At 36.2% G+C, this 19,482-nt stretch overlaps 2 protein-coding genes across 3 annotated transcripts; one reads left to right on the forward strand and one right to left on the reverse strand.

Annotated features, from left to right (window-relative positions):
• Positions 1 to 3,823: 3,823 nt before the first annotated feature.
• Positions 3,824 to 4,599, reverse strand: LOC109243523. The gene is made up of 2 exons (XM_019410468.1): positions 4,446 to 4,599; positions 3,824 to 4,404 (listed from the first exon to the last, which is right to left on the reverse strand). Exons 1-2 carry the CDS (start codon positions 4,597 to 4,599, stop codon positions 3,824 to 3,826), a joined length of 735 nt encoding a protein of 244 aa, XP_019266013.1.
• Positions 4,600 to 12,045: 7,446 nt separating this feature from the next.
• On the forward strand, positions 12,046 to 16,366 carry LOC109243542. Of its 2 annotated transcripts, none has more exons than XM_019410485.1 (5): positions 12,046 to 12,379; positions 13,206 to 13,290; positions 15,134 to 15,188; positions 15,709 to 15,847; positions 15,991 to 16,198. In XM_019410485.1, the coding sequence occupies exons 1-5, from the start codon at positions 12,194 to 12,196 to the stop codon at positions 16,009 to 16,011; spliced, it is 486 nt and encodes a 161-aa protein (XP_019266030.1). In that variant the 5' UTR covers positions 12,046 to 12,193; the 3' UTR covers positions 16,012 to 16,198. The 2 variants fall into 2 exon arrangements, with proteins under 2 accessions (XP_019266030.1, XP_019266029.1); XM_019410484.1 differs by having other exon boundaries at positions 12,050 to 12,379; positions 16,107 to 16,366.
• The last annotated feature ends 3,116 nt before the right edge of the window (positions 16,367 to 19,482 follow it).

Here is a 19,482-nt window from a genome sequence, read left to right on the forward strand (position 1 = left end):
TTCTGATATGTCCACGTTGGAATTTAATGAAGGGCTCTGATTATGTTGATTTGTAAAATAAGACTTTGACTATTTTTGACTTAAAGTCTTCTTGTTTCTATCGATCAACAAATGTCTTCTCTCTTCTGAAACAAGTTTCTTTGCTTTATCAGCCATGGAAATTTTATCACCAACATCCCCCCTCAAGTTGGAGGGTGGAAGAGACACACCCAACTTGCCCATAATACGATGATGTTGAGGCCCAGACAGTGGCTTAGTGAATATATCGGCAATCTGAGATGATGAGGGAACGAAGGAAAGAGAGATGAGACCAGTGAGAAACTGTTGACGGACGAAGTGACAATCCAAGACAACATGTTTCGTCCGTGCATGAAATACCAGATTTTTTGCAATATGAATAGCGGCTTTGCTATTTGAATGGAGTGAGACAGGAAGCGATGGTTTGACAGTCAGATCTGAGAGGAGACGAACTAGCCAAGTGATTTCGGCAACGACACGGCGCATTGAGCGATACTCTGCCTCAGCAGATGAGAGAGAGATGGAGGGTTGTTTCTTGGATTTCCAAGAAATTGGAGATCCTCTTAAGCTGATAAAGAACCCACTAACTGAACGGCATGAATCACGGCAAGCTCCCCAATCGGAATCGCAAAAGGCAAGGAGTTGCAGAGATGGGTCTGAATTGAGGAAAAGACCAAAACTTGGCGTTGATAAAAGGTATCGCAGGCAGTGTATAGCTGATTCAAAATGAGGACGCCGAGGCTGCTGCATATATTGACTTAAATGTTGGACAGCAAACGAAAGATCCGGTCGAGTATGAGTCAAATAGTTGAGTTTTCCAACAAGACGCCGGTAAATTGTAGGATGAGGAAGGAGCTCGCCAGACTCAGCAGTCAATTTGCAATTGGGGTCCAGTGGAGAGTGTACAGGCTTCATTTCTGTGCAGCCAAAATCTGAAAGGAGATCGAAGGTGAATTTTCTTTGACTAAGGATCAATCCTTGTTTTTCACGTAGAATTTCCATACCAAGGAAGTAACTTGCTTCACCAAGGTCCTTAATTTGAAACTCCAAATCAAAAAATTCCTTTAGTAGATGAATTTCAGTGAGATCATTGCCCGTAATCAAAATATCATCTACATAGACTGCTAGGATAGTGATACCAGTGTCTGAATGTTTGAAGAACAATGAATAATCATTAAGGGAGTGAGAGTACCCTTTGAAGTTGAGAGCTGCAGTGAGTCTTGCGTACCATTGTCTTGAGGCTTGTTTAAGCCCATAGAGAGACTTCTTTAATTTGCAAACATGGTTGGGACTGGGAGAAGTTAATCCGGCAGGGAACTTCATGTAGACTTCCTCTTGTAAGTCTCCATGAAGGATAGCGTTTTTCACATCTAATTGAAATAATCTCCAATTCTTTTTAACTGCTATGGCCAAGAGACATCGCACTGTGGTCATTTTGACCACTGGAGAAGAAGTCTCAATGAAATCGATCCCCTCTCCTTGTATATCCCCCCTCACAACAAGCCTTGCTTTGTACCTTTCAACACTCCCATCCGAACAATACTTGACCTTATATACCCACTTGCAAGGTAATGCCTTTTGTCTTTTGGGTAGTTCAACAATGTCCCAGGTACCATTGGACTCTAAGGCATGAAGCTCCTTAGCCATTGCTTCCTGCTAGCTAGGGTGTAGTACAGCCTGGGAAAAATGTGTGGGTTCTATAATGTAAGAAATGGAGTGAAAAAGGGTTTGGTTGGTAGAGGATAGAGCTGAAATAGTTAAAGTCTGAGGTGTAGCAGATGCTGCAAAACAGGAATTAGTGAGGTCTGCCAAATATACTGTGTTACAAACATAATCTTTTATATATGTTGGAGGGTTATGTGGGCGAGAAGACCTTCTAAGAGTTTCTACTTCTAGGGGCTGGACTACTGGAGAATGACTGATAGAAGGAGAAGAGGGAAGGATAGGAGAAGGTGAAGAGACAGGAGTAGAGAGTGGAATAGAGGACAAAGATGTTCTTGGAGAAGAAGGAGCAGGGGAAGTGGAAATGTCCTGGGAATCAGAGGGAAAAGGGGGAAACAGAGTAGTGGACTGTGTCTTTGTAGAAAAAGGGAAAATGTGCTAAAAAAATATGATATCTCTGGAGATAAAAACTTTTCTGGATGTGAGATCAAGAACCTTACACCCCTTTTTACCAAAAGGATATCCCAAGAAAACACACTTCGAGGACCTAGGCTCAAGCTTTGATCTATGTGGACACTTTGTAGAAACATAACAAAGACAACCAAAATTTTTAAGAGAATCATAAGAGGGTTTCTTTCCAAACAAAACCTCATAGGGTGATTTGAAATGCAAAACCTTGGATGAAAACCTATTGATCAAAAAGGTTGCTTAACAAACACTCACCCCAATAGGTGATAGGAATATTATATTAAGATAACAAAGCTCTAGAAGTTTCAAGGAGATGTTTATGCTTTCTTTCGACAATACCATTTTGTTGCAGTGTACTTACACAAGTAGTTTGATGTAGTATCCCTTGTGAAGAAAAAAATTCAAAGGTAAAAGAACTTGTTCCTAACTCAAGTGCATTATCGGATCTGATAGTCTTAACCTTTGTATTGAATTGAGTGTTGACTGAAAGCATTACTTTTAGTCTTGAGAAGGTAGGTCCATGTGGCTCTACTTTAGTCATCTACTATAGTAAGGAAGTACTTATAACCTTGATGAGTTGATATCTTATATGGTCCTCATGTGTCTATGTGAATAAGCTCAAAAATAGAAGTACTAGAGATGCTGCTAGATGAAAAAGGTAATTTAGATTGTCTAGATTTAAAACAAACATCACATGGATAATTGAATTTAGACACAGAAAGATTGTGAAAACTAGAAATATTCTTCATATTAGATAATGGCATATGCCCTAATCTCATGTGCCATAGGCTTACATCAGAGTTTGATCTGGAAACTGAATGAAAAGCTAAACTATCCTTGCATTTATTACAAGCAGAGAAAGACTTAGGAACTGGTGAAATGACTGGCTCTAAATGATGTTTGGCTTGAACTGGCTTGAGTAGAGAAATACCATCTTGAACCCTACCAAGAACCACTGGCCTCTTCATTGAAGGGGCCTGTAAAATTGCAGCAAAAGAAGCAAAGAGTAAGAGACAATTAAGATATTTTGTGAGCTTATGAACAGATAAGAGATTGCATCTAAAATCAGGCACATAAAGGACATTTATCAAAGTCAAGTCTGGTAGCACTCGAACACTTCCTATTTGATGAACCTTGATCCCGTGAGAGTTAGGAAGATTTACATAAACTGGCTTAGTTAAAGATTTTATATCAAAGAGAATGGAATAGTCGTAGGTCATATGTTCTGTTGCTCCAGAATCCAATATCCAATAAAAGAATTAATATGAGAAAAACAACTGGAAGGGTTAAGATCAGGCTATATTATACCAGCACAATTAGCAGTAGTGTTGGCTTCAGAAACATGTTCTCCTTGTTGTCCTATTTTCACCTGCAGAAGTAACTGAAAAAGTTGAGAAAACTGATCCTGTGTGATGGGATTCCCTGATGATTGTGTGTCTGTTCCTGCAGGTGTTGTCACATTATCTTCAGAAGTCATTACTTGATTGCTTTGAGCTCCACCTTGAAATTTTCTGGACTTTGTGAACTTGAAGGAAGATGGGAATCCAATAATCCTATAACATTGATCAATAGTGTGTCCGGGCTTCTTGCAGTAATTGCAAAACAGGTTGGACTTCTTCCCTTCAAAATGTGCTTTGAATTTCATGTCTGTTCTTCCTGTTTTCTCAGTATTTTCCTACTGATATGAGTCCAAGAAGGCAGATTCGGCAGGGTGTTGAGCAACATGAATCTCACGCTGCTTCTTATCTTGAATGAGCAGTGAATAGGCCAAGTTCACACTAGGTAAAGGTGATATCATCAGTATGTTACTGCGGACAGCTGAGTAAGTCTCATTGAGACCCATAAGGAATTGGATAAGTCGATCATCTTGAAGAGATTTGAGATTTTTTGTCTTACCTCCACAACTGCAAGTGCATGTACAATGATCATAGGTATTAAGAGCATCAAGCTCATCCCAAATCCTCTTAATTTTGGTATAATATCCTGGAATGTTTGAGTTCCCCTGAACAAGGTCGCTTAATTCCTTTTGAAGATTGTAGAGTTGAGCTCCATTTGACTGACCAAAGCGATCCTCTAACTCAGTCCAAATTTCTTTTGCAGTCTTGGAGTACAAGACACTTTCTGCTATATCCTTGGAGAGGGAATTCAAGATCCAAGAGATTACCATATCGTTGCAGCGGTTCCATGATTTGAATAGAGGATCAGAAGGATCTGGCTGGGTGAAGCTCTCATCGACAAAACCAAGCTTGTTCTTGGCTGAGAGAGCAATAACTATGGCTCTTCTCCATCCTCCATACCCTTTGCCATCAAAGACACTGTTAACCAGTACCATCCCTGGAGATCCAAAGGATGAAGATAGTATGAATGAGCTGTGTTATTGAAAGCTGGTGTCCCTGTCGCTGCAACAGGTGAATCAGAGCTGATAGTAGAAGCATCAGTACCAAGAGCCATTAGAAGAGAGCTAAAGAGAAGCTGAGTTTGATGAAGAAGAAAGCAAACGGAAAAAAAATATAGCGAGATCGTATCCTATAGCTCTGATACCATGATGGAAATCATAGAATATAGTGAGAAAAACTTTTTGATTATTCTTCTTGAATGAATGTTTACAGTGTACAGTGATGTATATATACTAAACTCTAAGAAGGAAGAATACAAAGAAGAGTAACAAACCTATACACGTGTCTAATCCTAATTGTGTATCTGATAACAAACAAAAGAATCTTTACAAACAATGCAAAATTAGATATTATCCATTAGCTCTTCTAGAAGGTCCTGGGTCCTTCAGTTGAAATCTATCTTTGTATTTAGTAAATAAGATGGACATTTCTGATATGTCCACGTTGGAATTTAATAAAGGGCTCTGATTATGTTGATTTGTAAAATAAGACTTTGACTGTTTTTGACTTAAAGTCTTCTTGTTTCTATCAATCAACAAATGTCTTCTCTCTTATGAAACAAGTTTCTTTGCTTTATCAGCCATGGAAATTTTATCACCAACAGTTTTTGCCGACTCCGAGCCGATTCTAACCGTTTTTCTTCGTTTTGTTGCAAGTTTCATCATGAAAGGAGCTAAATCCAAGGGAAGAGCTTATAACAAGTGAGCTTTCTTCTGTTTTATTATTTCTGCAAATTCATTTTTATACTAAGTCTCAGATATAAGATTTTTATTCTTGGTATTTGCGATTTTGTTGTATAAATTTTACTAATTTTGATTTTTTTTTGTTGAATTAATTTTATAGACTTGGTGTGAAGAAGACTGCGCAGACTAAGGAAGAAAAGAAGGCTGCAAAAGATCCTAACAAGCCTAAAAGGCCTCCAAGTGCCTTCTTCGTGTTACGGAGGAGTTCAGGAAGTAGTACAAAGAGAAGTGATAAAAGATGAAAAATGCATATTTTTGATTAAGTTTGCATATTATTTTTTATGTGAATTGTGAGAGATTACATCTTTATAAACATATAATATGCTTATTGCATGTTTATTGTGCGTAGGAATGAATTTGGATGGAAGTTGGCAAGAATTGGATGATTTGATGCAAAAAGAGTAGAGATACAAGACCTGGGAGCGTGTCACAATTGGTGCATTGCATGAAAGTAGGCGAGAAATGGCTTAGGAGATGAACAAAAAACAACAAAGTATGGAGGTTGGCACTGGACCTGGCACGCGAAATGACAAAGAAGAAGCAAAAATAGCTGGGAGCGTGCTAGAAGTCGCGCGTTGCACCAACTCTAGCATGTGACTCAGCGTGTCCTTTTCGAATTATGAGAGATCAAGGACTCCCCACATCAACCCTAATTGATATAAATACATCATAAAATGTTTTTGAATGGGAGAGACATTACTTTAAGGTTAGACAATACCTAAGGAGGAGAACACGTTAGGAGCAAGGAGAAAGATCCAACCACGAGTTTTTCCCCTTCTTCTTCCTACTTTCATTGTTGGTTATGACTTTTAATATTGTAGTTTTACATACTATTATGAATAGCTAATCTATTATCTATAGTCTTGATGGAACCTCTTGGATGTTGAATTTTTGTTATGTTTTAATATAATTTAACCTTTGGATTTATTTACTTGTTCAATTACGTGCTTATTTCAGTTGAATGAATGACCATCGATTGACTGTGCCTATTTATTGTGTATTTATTGAGAAAGGATGCATATTTAGGTGGTTGTTGAACAACGTCACTCCTAAGGTATATGAGAGATCAATACGGCGGGTTTAAAATCGGGATTAGACATAACGAAGCTTTGACGTGATCCTAGTGAGCGGTGAAGAAGTGCGAGCTAGCATAATTCGAGAGAATATGACTAGTACATTAAGGTAATTTGAGAGAATATGACTAGTACATTTTTGTAGTTGCTCGAGAGAGAATTATGATAAGTCGAGTGCTCATGATCAGTAGAGGATAATTAGACAAAATTATAGAAGACATATATAGTAGACGGATTCCGACAATTGGAGAAATCATAACTCTAGACCTCTTTAATATTTTCTCCAACTTGTAGTATCTTTAGTTGTTAATATACTGCTTTAATTTGTTAGTTAATTAGATATAAGAATCTTAATATTTATAACTTAGGAATTGTTCGAGCTTGTCTTCTTAGTGATATTGAACAGTTATAGCGAAACCTTAGTACTTTGTGGGAGTTTAGATGTTGGTAATCATTTTTTATCCTTATACATATTATGAAGGAAACCACTCGTGGCAGAATTATCAAAATATTCCCGAGAGCGAGTTGTGTGCACCAACTCAATCTTATGTTTCAAATATATGTGATATGCGTGGTGGTCAAGATGGTCACTTTCATGGTTGTGCTTATATTTATTATCCTCCCCCAACTCCTTACTATGATAGTTCTACTTTTTATTGTGAAGTTAATAAGAACAAAGAGCCCAGGGATGATGACCTAAAAGAGATCAAGGATATGCTAAGGTGCCTTGTGGAACAAAAAAAATGACACACAATTATGGATACAAAGGCAAGAGGAAGCTATTCAAAACCTCAAGGCTCAAGTGAGCCAAATGGTAGAAGCTTTGAATGTTCAACAACTCAATATGGTGGATAGTAGCCGAAAACAATATGACTTAGAGTCATCAGTTGATACTCTGGTGGAGGAGCTTAGAGTAGAATACCAACAACCGAGCCAACTAGAATTTGATGACGCCTATGTTGAAGACGTGATACTAGAGTCGGCCAAGGATAGTGAGGATAAAAAATTTGTTGATTCTACTGTCATTGGTGTTGAGGATGTTGAAAGTCCTGGAGTTTATGTGTTTGAGCACATTGATCCTCACTCCAAGCGTTTTTCACATTGTGTTTGGTTGATGATATGAAAATAGAATTATCCGAGCCCATTGAAGAATCAGGGAATGAGGAACAAGGTCCCTACATTCTGAATTTTTTATTCCAGAAAGACAGGATTACATACCTGATCTAAAGGTCAAGAAGTGCAGAATACAATATTATTTTCTTGGGCAATTAGATTTGTTCCACCATCCCTGAAGCATAGTAAAAAATTTGAAACCAAATTAGGGGTTCAATTCATAAGCTCAAGGTGGAGGCAGAAAGTGATTCACGTTATGCGGCAATTGAGTGTACACTCTATACACATATATTTATCTATCTATCTTTCCTCTACTAGTTAGTTAGCTGTTAGCTTTGTTAAATTTGTCAATATGGTTATTAGTTAGTGGACAGCTATTGCGAGTTGTCATGCGTGTGAGTTATGTGTATAAGTAAGGGGTTTGGACATTTTGTACATTTGGAATATTAATTTCAATTTCCCAATTGTGTATTACAGCTCTTTCGAAGCTTCTTCTCTCATTTCCTCTCTCTTAGCTAGGTTTTGTGCTCATCCACCATTGAGAGAATTTGTCAATGGCTTTGATTAAGGAGTCTCGAAATGGTGTCACTGTCACCTCATCTCAGTTTTCTGCTATTCTCAGTCAGAATAGCTAGAAGTATTTCTTTTGAACTTGGTACAAATATTTCTAATTTACAGCTCATTTTGTGTTGTATCTATTCACATCATGTTGAATATATGTGTATTGAGGATAATTAGAACTTCTATGCTTTTTATTGTTTTCGAAAATCCAAAATCCGTAACAAAAAAGAATTATAATAACTCCTAATTTCAATCCAAACATTAGTTAACTGGATTCTTGATTGTTTTGTTTTTGAAAGAAGAGTTAATTTAGGTGAAAACACGAACAGGCGATATAACAACAGTATTTGACAAATTAAAGTCTACATACAAAGAATGATAGGAGAGGATAAGAGCCACTGACTTAATTCTGAAGCAGAAAATATCAATAAGCGAAATAACGTCAATAAGCATGAATATGAACATAATTTTTTTAGCAGAAGTATATTATTTAGTTAATTTCACGATCATCTCAATTTCAATATTTAACCATTTCAACGATATCCAGAATGTAAAAGTTGGTACTGTCAGGATATTAGTTGTTTTCTACAATTTCTAGTGTCATGCACATCTTTGAACGGGCTAGTATAATCTTAGCAAAATTTGAACCTAATACAAGATTGCCTATATGAAGCTATTTTTTACATTATATTCTTTTCTTTTACGAAATATACATGTATTCCGAAAGATTGTCAGTCTTTTGAAAAAAGCTTTTAATCTTCTATTTACGTAGGTTTAGTCATTTTTGTCTTTTACTATGTTTTCATATCTATGGATAGGCACCTTTGAATTTTCGTAGAACAAAATCCAATCATCTCAATCAACATTCACATATTTTGTACTGCATACATGTGTTACTCAGAGGCGGATCTAGAATTTAGAGATGGCGGGGCACTATTATTTTTGTCATAGCCATGACTCATGCATATTAGCTACAAAGTTTGACGTCGTGCAACTCTCTTAAGACTTTGGTGATTATGATAAGTTCTATGCTTCAATTTTTAACATAGAGAAGAGTTTAAGAATTTTTGAGGGAGAGGTTTAGTCATAGGAAAGGGGGTTTTGGGCAGAAACTAAAGAAAAAATTAAAAAAAGGACCAGAAACTAAAGGAAAAAAGACAAAATAGAAATCTGGGCTTATAAATCCTTAAACTAAAACCAAAGTAATTGTTGGAGCTGAGAATCGAACCCCAGTCATCCACCCATAAGAGCAACAACACGCTGCAGATGCGACCAATGCCCCAAACAGACATTTGAGATTGAGGGTGCCTAATAAAATATATAACCGTTTCTCAAGGTATACAACCTACATATACATATAAATACAGGTTTTTCCCGAGCTTAACGGGCGCCGGTGACCCCTCTACCTTCCACGTAGGTCCGCCCCTGGTGTTACTTGCACCTTGTTTTGAATGTGACTATTTATGATCTTTACCTATCATTTGTTAGACATTCATTATTAATGGGCATCAGCAGAGGCGGATCCAGAATTTTAGGTTTATGGGTTCCTAGTTAAATCACTAGTTTATATACAATACTAATTGAATGAACGGACTAGGTTCCAAGCTAAATATTCTTATATATTTAATGAAATTTTTAATACAAATACAGGTAATAGACAAAAGCTACTGGGTTCACGGGAACCCGTAGCTATTGAACTGAATCCGTCCCTGGGCATCAAGGCCGGCCCTTCCATAAAGCAAGTAAAGCAACTGCTTTAGGCCCCAAATTTATGGGGACCTCATTTTGTTATTACACCTAATAGGCTATGTATAAATTTTAAAAAAGATTATGCGAAGTGAAAAAGTTTGATTTGTTTCTTTAACAAGTAAAGAGAAGAAATATTTGCAACTGCTATGATTTCTGCCATAAAAATTGCACTTGAAATAAATATCTAACTCAAATTTCGTAAGAAACATATGATATATAGGAAGTAACAATTTGATGAGAATGTTGATAATAAAATCTCAAAATCTTTCGAAAAGTCTTTGGAGTTGATTACTTTATTCATATTAGACGAGGCTATTTTTTCACTTCAAAATAGATTTGAACAATTCGAAACATGTGAAAATATTTTCTATTTTCTATTTAGCGGTAAAAATTAAGATCACTAGGTAGGGGTGGGCGTCGGTCGGTTTGGTCGGTTATTATGAAAGTACGGTTCGGTTTATCGGTTTTCGGTTGTGTAATATTAATAACCAAATCAAACCAAAGTATTTACGGTTCGGTGCGGTTTTTTCAAGGTTCGATTCGATTATTTTCGGTTTATTTTTTCGGTTTTAAACGGTTCAAGAAGTGGCTATTTCGCGCAGCAAGCCTTAGAAATTGGCCAATTGACGACTGGTTTTCTTATCTGAATTTTAGCTTATTAGACATGACAGTAGCTTGGTTTTTTTGAATAGGACATGTTTGAAGAGAAAAAATCATATTAACCACATTATTGGACTTTTCTTTTATTCTTTCAAAATTGTGCAACTAAGAGCTACTACAAAATGGAGCATTGTGGGGTGTGTTCTTCCTCGGCATGAACTTGTATAAGCAGAAATATATAATGAGTTATAACAAAATCTTGTATAAGCAGAAATATATAATATATAATGCATACCTTACAGTGATTAAGATATGGCAGCAACTAAATGGCCCTTACTGAACTCCCCCTATTGCTTACTTCGTGAAGACTAGAGTTCCATAATTTAGACTGGTTGACTTCATGCCCCTCATTTATTGGTAGAATCCCTCACCATTTTTTATTGTATAATTTTTTACTAATCCAGCTGAAAATGTCCAAAAAGATAAAGAATAGATTATTAACAAAATAAATGTTTGACCGATGAACAAAATTAGAGTGAAATTTTTTGAAGGATGTGATGGTTTTTATCATATAGCTAGTTACTGTTATTGGCTTGGCATGAATGAAACAATGAGTAGCTAAGTGGACAAGAATCAACATTTCAATTTCAAAAGAATTAACACAGCAGCACAGTTAACCGAAATTTTGGTTTTTCGGTTTAACCGAAAACCGAAATACAAAACCGTAAACCGCACCGAAAAACCAAAAATTAATAATTTTAAAACCGTGCACCGACCGAAAAATCGATTAAACCGAAACCGAAAAACTGAAATTCACGATTCGGCCGGTTTTTTCGGTTCGGTCGGTATTATGCCCACCCCTATCACTAGGTGATGAATATTTGAAAAAATATTGCCTTAATCTTGAATGTTCCTTAAAGCATAATAATCAATTCGATATTGATGGTTTAAATTTATTTTCGGAATTAAAAATATTAAGAAAAATAGTACATTTAGAAGATAACGCTTTAATTGATACACTCGGTCAAATAAAAAGATTTGATTCTTTTCCAAATGCCTATATTACTTATGGAAATAATGTTAATAACTCTTGTTACCGTCGCTTCAACAGAAAGAATTTTCAAAATTAAAATTAATAAAATCTTATCTAAGATCAACAATGTCTCAAGAAAAGTTAAATGAATATATTGTCAATTAAGTAAGACTTATTAGGAGCTATTGATTCTAAGAAAATTATTAACAACTTTGTATCTAAGAAACATTAGAAATATAGACTTCAAATAAATAAATATTTTTTTTAAAAAAAAAAATTAAAGCCCCTCATAAAGTTTGACTTTAGGCCACAGGACTCGTCGGGCCAATACATATATATCCCTTTATAGTTGTTCTAAATTTCCAGTTCCACACCTAAACTTTGTGTGTGGCAATCTGTTTCTGGTGGTAGATTTCTAATTAGGCTCCTCGCTATGGTCTTTTAGGATGGTGGAGTCGCAGTGGTAGTTTAGTGATTTAGTAGTGGTTGATTTGAAAAGAAGATGGTATATAATAATAATTGAAAATCAAAATTAGATGACTTTAATGATTTGATGACTAAATATTTAGATTTGGAGCTGCAAATTCGGTACGAGGGGTATTTATTTACTTTCCGTTATTAATTAAAATTAAAAAAGGCCATGGAAATAAAAATAAAAAAGTAAGATATACTAGCAGTATAACAAAATAATAAGGTTTTCTGATGGGTTCGGATCGACCCGTTTTGTTCTGATCAAATCTCCAAAATCGTTGATGCCGGAGTAAGAGTGAGAGTGGCATGGCGGAGGAGGCATTGGCCATAGCAGAAGGGAAATACACATACGTACACGAAGTGGGTAAAGGCCCACCTGAAGCCATTGACGCCCACCATATTGTGGTTCGAAGGAGTAGAGAAAAGGGTTCCAATTTATGCCTCTTTACTCTTCTCCTTTTTGCCTATCCCTCCTTCCTCTTATTCCGCCAGGTAATATTATACCTCCAATTTATACCCCCTTTTTTTTAGCAGTTAATGGCATTATTCACTTCGTCTGCTTCTCAATCTCAAACTAATATGTCTCTGTCTATTCGAGCCCATTTCATTTTTTTAATTCGTCTTTTAAGATAAATTAGAATTCTCTAAGTTTCATACTATGGAACTGTAATAATCACAAACCTTACTTAACTTAGCACTGGTTTCTATTCTTGCTAGCTCTGAAGAACTTATAATCTAGCTTGAAAATTGCAATTAGGAGTTTTCCTTCTATAATTAGAGGGAAATGGGAAGAAAGAGGGTAGCATAATAACTTTTTATTTGCTTATATGAGTGCTGGTATTTGAGCTATCTCGCGTGCACCTTGACTATTCCATTAGGTATGCTACCTTCCACCCGTACAGGTACTAGGTAACTCTGCCCACCAAGGCTTAGGCCGATGAGAAGAAATCAACTTGTTTTTTTTTTATCCTTGGGTGCGAGGGTAGTAATACTTTTTTATCCTCAGTAGTTTTTTGTTGTTGTTGTTTGGGGGTGGGGGTTGGGGGTTGGGGAGGGATAAGGACAAGACCAAGGATAAATGTGGATGTGAGTCTAAACCAGGCACCCAAATCATTAGGGAATCAGAGGGAGCAGACATGTCGACTTAATGATTCAGTTTCTATCCGCAGCAGCTTTAGTAATGATAGTATGTGGTTTACGGTTTTTAAGCACTTGTCATTTCATGCTGTTAAATAACCATATGTTTGTTTCAATTATGTAGATACCTAATTTGTGGTAAAAGTATTATGTTTAACTCGGTGAAGCTTTTAAAATGCAGGGAAAGCTAGATACTCTGCATATTTGGAGCTTAGTTATCATGGCATTGCTCATTAGGTTATTTCTAAAGAAGCCAGTTAAGAAAGGTGAGCACGTTTTAACTTCTGTGACTTTATGTGCAGCTTATAATGTGCGTTTTCCAGATTGAATCATCGCCATTCTTTCTTGAGCTAAATCAGAATTTAATATAAGCTACATGGGATGATATGAAGTTTCTTCAGTGGGCAGTCACTGCCATTGCACTTTGTATTGATGCACATTGTGCAAGATGGTCAAAATCTGAGACCAGAACCTCATTTAACCTCATTTCATATTTCATATACCTCTCAATCAGTAACTTCAGTTGTTCCTTGGATAAGAAACCATTCGCCTTACAATTGCTTTCTATAAATGAAGCATTATCTGTTACAGAAGGTAATAGTACTTGACAAAATTTTCAATATGGTAGTGGTTTTACATTATCTTTAAAGTTTAATCAGGCTCAAACCTAAGAAATGCCATGCATAACGTAGATTGCTATATGGTACCACAAAAATACAAAAATAATGTTCGCTCTACTGATTGTAGCTATAATGTTCTAGTTTCTTGTAAACAATCGACTAAAGTTCGATAATCATTGTCTGGCGATCTCGGTATCATATTGCATTTCCCTGGTGCTTGAGGATTATCTGAACAATATTTCAGCTTCTTGTTTTTACTTATCCAATGCGTGTTGCCTCTGTTATGATTTGAACCTTGGTTTCCGGCGGCACCCCTTTGGGGCCTGTGGAAATATAATACCAACATGTGTGTATGTATGTGGGTGTGTATGTATACATATATTGTACATCTAAATGTGCTTATAAAAAATAATACATTTAAATGTGTGTGTGTGTATTTCAGTTCTTGCTTGTTGCAAGCTTCAACAAGTCAGTTGGCTATTTCTTGTTGACCATGGATATTCCATGCTAAAAGGAAATGTTACTGGAAATAAGATGATCCAACATCTGTAATGGTGTTGTACGCTGAGTTGGAAAATAAGCGCAAATGTGTGCCAGTTTTGTAACGGCGATGACATAGTTGCCCCAACTTTAAACGAAGGGCAAAAGTAGAGGTTTTCTTGAAACTAGATCTATTCGAGACTATTTCATTAAAATCTGGTAAGAGAATTGTCTTTTGAGGCAGTTAGAGGTTTTCTTGAAACTAGAGGTTTTGTGAATCACCCTTACCCCTTCCCGGAAAATAACATAAGTGCAAACACAACAAGTAAACCTTGATCTCAAGTTGTTGGTATCACCTGTATGAATCCATTGCTTCTATTGTGTTATATTCTTAGTTAAGTTCGAATTTGTTCCTAGAGATTGTAAGTATTTTGAGACAATTTCCCTCAATGTCCTTTAGATCTACCTTGTCCTTTATATCCCTTATAGAACCTTAAGGCGACATAGTATCACCAATAGAAAGGTGCATTTAGAGGTTGACGTAGGACATGGCCAAACCATCTCAAACGAACTTCTGTCGTTTTATTATTTATCTTTGCGATTTGCATTCTTTATTTAATGCAATCATTTCTCATCTTATTCGATCTTCTACCATCGCGCATCTATCTTAAAATCCGTATTTCTGTGGTGCTCATCTTGTGGATATGTTGGGCCATAGATGTTCGATGCATCACGTTAATATAACATTACCGGTGTCATACCCATTCTATAAACTGACATTTCACTTTGTTAGGAATATTCATATCACATAGCAGTTCATGTACAACGCATTCTTAACTTCATTGAATTAACGAAGCACTATTCTCTTAAGATAATGCTCACTTATTTTGTGGAAGATCTATTGGTTTTTACTTCTTTCCGTATGTAGAAGGTAGAATAGTAGAAGACACTAGTATCAATTGGAATTAATTGACATATCTTTCATGCTGATTTTTTTTGCATATTACAGAGTCTGTTCTAATTCTGCCTGCTTTTGGAGTTCAACTTGAGACTCAGTACGGAAGGTACTTACTGCTTCTGTTGTAGAGGTGAATGCTTTGCTATTTGCTTAAGTTAGTTGTACAATATAATTGTTCTATACTGGGTCTAAAAGATGCTTTTAAAATCATATAGCTTGTCAGATATTCTGGGCATGGATCTATCATTTTGTGTCTGCTTTTTTAAAGATTGTTGTGCATACAGCTACTTGTTTCTGAATCTCTTTCCTGAGATGAGGCAGCTACCATTATGGAAACCAGCAAAAGTATTTAGGGTAGTATTTTTGTTCTGTGCGTACCCATCACTGTGTGCGCTGCTCAAGTAATTTTCCTGCATGAGATTGGACAGCTAAATCTTTTACGAGTGCAAGTGAAAAGCGATTAATTTATTAGAACAACTTAAATATATTTTGATGACACATTGTCCATCAAACCATGAGGGCACTATTGTTAAACTTTTCATATCTGATCTGAGAATCTTCTAATTAGTCCTGTTTTTGTTTATTTTTTTCTAAATAAAATTCTGATTCAGCTCTTTGTATTACAGTGGGAAAACAGTTCGCCAGTTTGTCCCCATTAGCAGGATTTTGAAACCAGTGCTGGCTGAATGTGTCACGCCAGTTACCTGTTATTGGAGTCTGTCTTTGATTATCCGAGGGGAAGAAGAACTTATGTTAGTTTTCAAGGTGAAATTTATGTTCCCTGCTGTATATATTTTACAAATCCACGGCGACCTTAATACTTGTACCTTGGCAATAAATTATATTTAACATTTCAAAATGATAATTCCCTGTCTGTAGTTTCTAAACCTGTTTACTTTTCGTTGTAGTTTAAGAGTAGAACAAGCTAACGAAGGACTTATACTCAACGAACAGGACTTGATCGAGAATATTAGTTTGTTTTCTCTTGCTTACACAATCTGCTGTATTCAAATATAATTTCCAGGAATTGCGTCCGCCAGTGAAGATGTTAGCGCCCATCTGGAAGGCTTTATGTGCTGCCATCGAATGTGGAGAATGCACAGAGGCAATTACGTAGATTACACAAGTATAATCTCAACCGATTCAATGTTTATTAATTTTTTTTCTCAACACCTGTATTCATTACATTTTTAAGGTTGTAAATGGCATGATATAGTTCTCCATATTGTCATTACACATGCTTGGTGCAAAAGGGTTATCATATGAGCTGCTTACTGCGTTGCAACCACTTTTCACGCGGGAGATTTCCTTTTACAATTTTTGTCGACCTACTTTTCCCTTTTAGATTATCTTCCAAGTGCAGATGCCAAAGCTCCAGTTCCAGTTCTTTTAAAGGAGCATATTATTAGTTTGATGAATGGTTTCGGTTCATCCATATCAGAAGTTTCGAACCCTACAAACACTTGTGTTTCTCTAATATGATGCATCTTTTTCTGCACATAAAATACATCTACTGCATCCTTTCCAAAGAGGTGCTTCTATAGATTCATCATTCTTTTATTTGATCATTTTCAGCTACTGATTAAGTTCTAATTATCTGCCCTTCACCTCCTTTTCTTTTTCTTATCAACAAAAAATGTTCAGAATTAGCAAGCACAAAGAGTCCACATTGAGGAGGGCTACGATACCATTCATTCCAGCAAACAAAATATGTAGAAAATCAAAGTTTCGTCAACGTTGGTCTAGTTTTGTTATATATATATTTATATATGTGTGTGTGTGTGCGCGCGCGCCCCCCCAGCATGCAGTTTGTTCCACGCTAGATGTCTCCGGCGAGTATTAAAAATCAATTCCAATACTTCATGTGTTTTAACTTTTGAGTCGAGAGTGAAGATGGTGTATTACTTTACCAGAACGATTCGTAGATACAGTCGCTTACTTTGTTCAAGAATTTATGCAAGTTTCGGAGCGTCATCCACTGAAAGAGATTCACCGCGAAACAGCGTTTGACTATGAAACTTCTCTTCAGAAGTGTCAAATGACATGACTTTTCGGCTCAATAAGTTGTTAAAACTTGACAAGGATTTTGCTATATCATATCGATCGCATTCTATTGTTTTGGGACATCGGAATGATTTGATGACAATAAAAATGGAGTTCTACTTTTTTAATCCTACTTAGTACTACTATATTTAACTGTTTATTCTTTCCTGATAAATCAAAATATAACAATGCCACATGTATGTGTGTGTATATATATATATATATGTCTAGAAACTAGTGGAAAAGAGTAGTTAGAGTTATATTTGAGTAGTGGATATCACACAATGTATATCTTATTGAAAATAAAAAGAAAATGGGATATATGATCACATCTGAAATCGAATACTCCATATATCAATTCACTGTTCTGTTTTGTACAAAAGAATACTAATATTACACGTGGTAATAAGAATGAATACGTAAATAGACCGCTGATCAAATTTATGAAGTAGCTAGTTGAGTTTAGAAGTAAAAGAATGAGAGGTAAGTAAACAGAGAAATGGCATAGCAAGACCACCCTAAGGTGATGGCTGGGCTGCTACTAGAACTACGAGACGCGCCAGCTACGCCGGCTCCTCTACCGATGCCGGTGCCGCCCCCTCTTCGAGCAGCGGCAGATGTTAGGAGGAGGCAAATGACAGAAAGTAAAATCACAACCTTCACATTCTTCTTCATTAATTCCTTGTCAGCTAGTTGTTACTTTCTTGATATGATCTAATATTAATTCGTTTTCTTCTTCTTCTTCCTTTTATGTTTCTTTTCTCCTTTTTCTTGTGTGTCCTGTGGATGTGCAAAAGCGAAACGAGTTATGCCCTATTTATATCATACTTCTTAGCTCGAAAAGATAAAGGCAATTCTCTTACAGATTAAACCACGAAGTTTCGTTGACACGCTTGATTCCTTAAGGTCAAGTATTGAAAAGTATATATTCAAGAGAAGAATAAGTCAACAAAAGTTTGCTAATATTAGTACTCCATGTTTTAGCTGGCGTTGTTTATTGAAAAGTCAATATTGGGACGACGCTTGTCCAATTATACAAGTTGGAGGCACGGGCACCCACCATAAACTACACTTGGCCATTGAAAGTCAGTATAATCTACAATGTTTATTAATTATTATTTCTCAACACGTGTATTCATTACATTTTTGAGGTTGTAAATGGCATGATATACTTCTCCATATTGTCATTACACATGCTTCATGCTTGCTGCTAACTGTATTGCAACTACTTTTCATACGGAAGATTTCCTTTTATATACAATTTTGTCGACCTACTTTTCCTTTTAGATTACCTTACCAAATGAAAGCTCCCGTTGGTTCTTTTTCAGATATAAACTGTATTCAGGATGTCGTCAACCTTGAAGTGTTCATAATAGGTATCAAATACCAATCTAATATGCATAGTTGCCAACAATAGTACTGCAGACAGAGTACAACCTGTATAAGTATTTGTTACAGGAGGTAAAATTTCATTAAATATATAGTACTGCGTGCCAAAATCCCAGAAGTTCTGCTACGAAATTGGATGAGCACGTGGTGTAAAAATAGCACGGGCTAGCCAGTTTTCGGACTGGTCATTGAAAATTAGCCAACATTTACAAAGTTATTGAAAAATAGCCACTATTTTGTTGCAATACGAAAAGTTCCAGCATAATATACTAGAGATTGAAGCACCTGTGTATGAACTTCCAACATATTATATTGGACCGATATATTATACTAGAACTCCAGTATATTATGCTAGAAGCCCGATATACTTATGTTGGAACTCCAGTATATACTTATGCTGGAGTATCTTCCTAATTGTGAACAGTATTTTCGTTCAGATTTATCTTTACCTGAAAAGTGGCTAAATTTCGATTATTTTTTAAACAGTGGCTACTTTTGAATGACCACTTGTAAATTTTAAATTTCTCCCGCACGTGGTCCCTCTATCTGTATTGCGGGAGAAATTCAAAAATAGCCAGATTTACAAGTGGTCGTTCAAAAATAGCCCAATTTCAAAAGTAATCTAAATTTAGCCACTTTTCATGTAAAGATAAATCTGAGCGAAAACACTGTTCAAAACCCGAAAATATGCCAGTATATTATGCTGGAGTTCCAGCATAAGTATACTTGAACTCCAGCATATTATACTGGAGTTCCAGGAGAAGTATGCTGGAACTCCAGCATAATATGATGGAGTTCCAGCATAAGTACACTAGAACTCCAGCATAATATACTGGAGTTCCAGCAAAGTATACCGGTCCAGTATAATATGCTGAAAGTTCATACGCAAGTGCTTGAATCTCCAGTATATTATGCTGGAACTTTCCGTGTATTGGAGTTCCAGCGTAATATGCTGGAAGTTCATATAC

The sequence above is a fragment of the Nicotiana attenuata genome, unplaced genomic scaffold, assembly GCF_001879085.1.
Source record: "Nicotiana attenuata strain UT unplaced genomic scaffold, NIATTr2, whole genome shotgun sequence".
NCBI lineage: Eukaryota > Viridiplantae > Streptophyta > Magnoliopsida > Solanales > Solanaceae > Nicotiana > Nicotiana attenuata.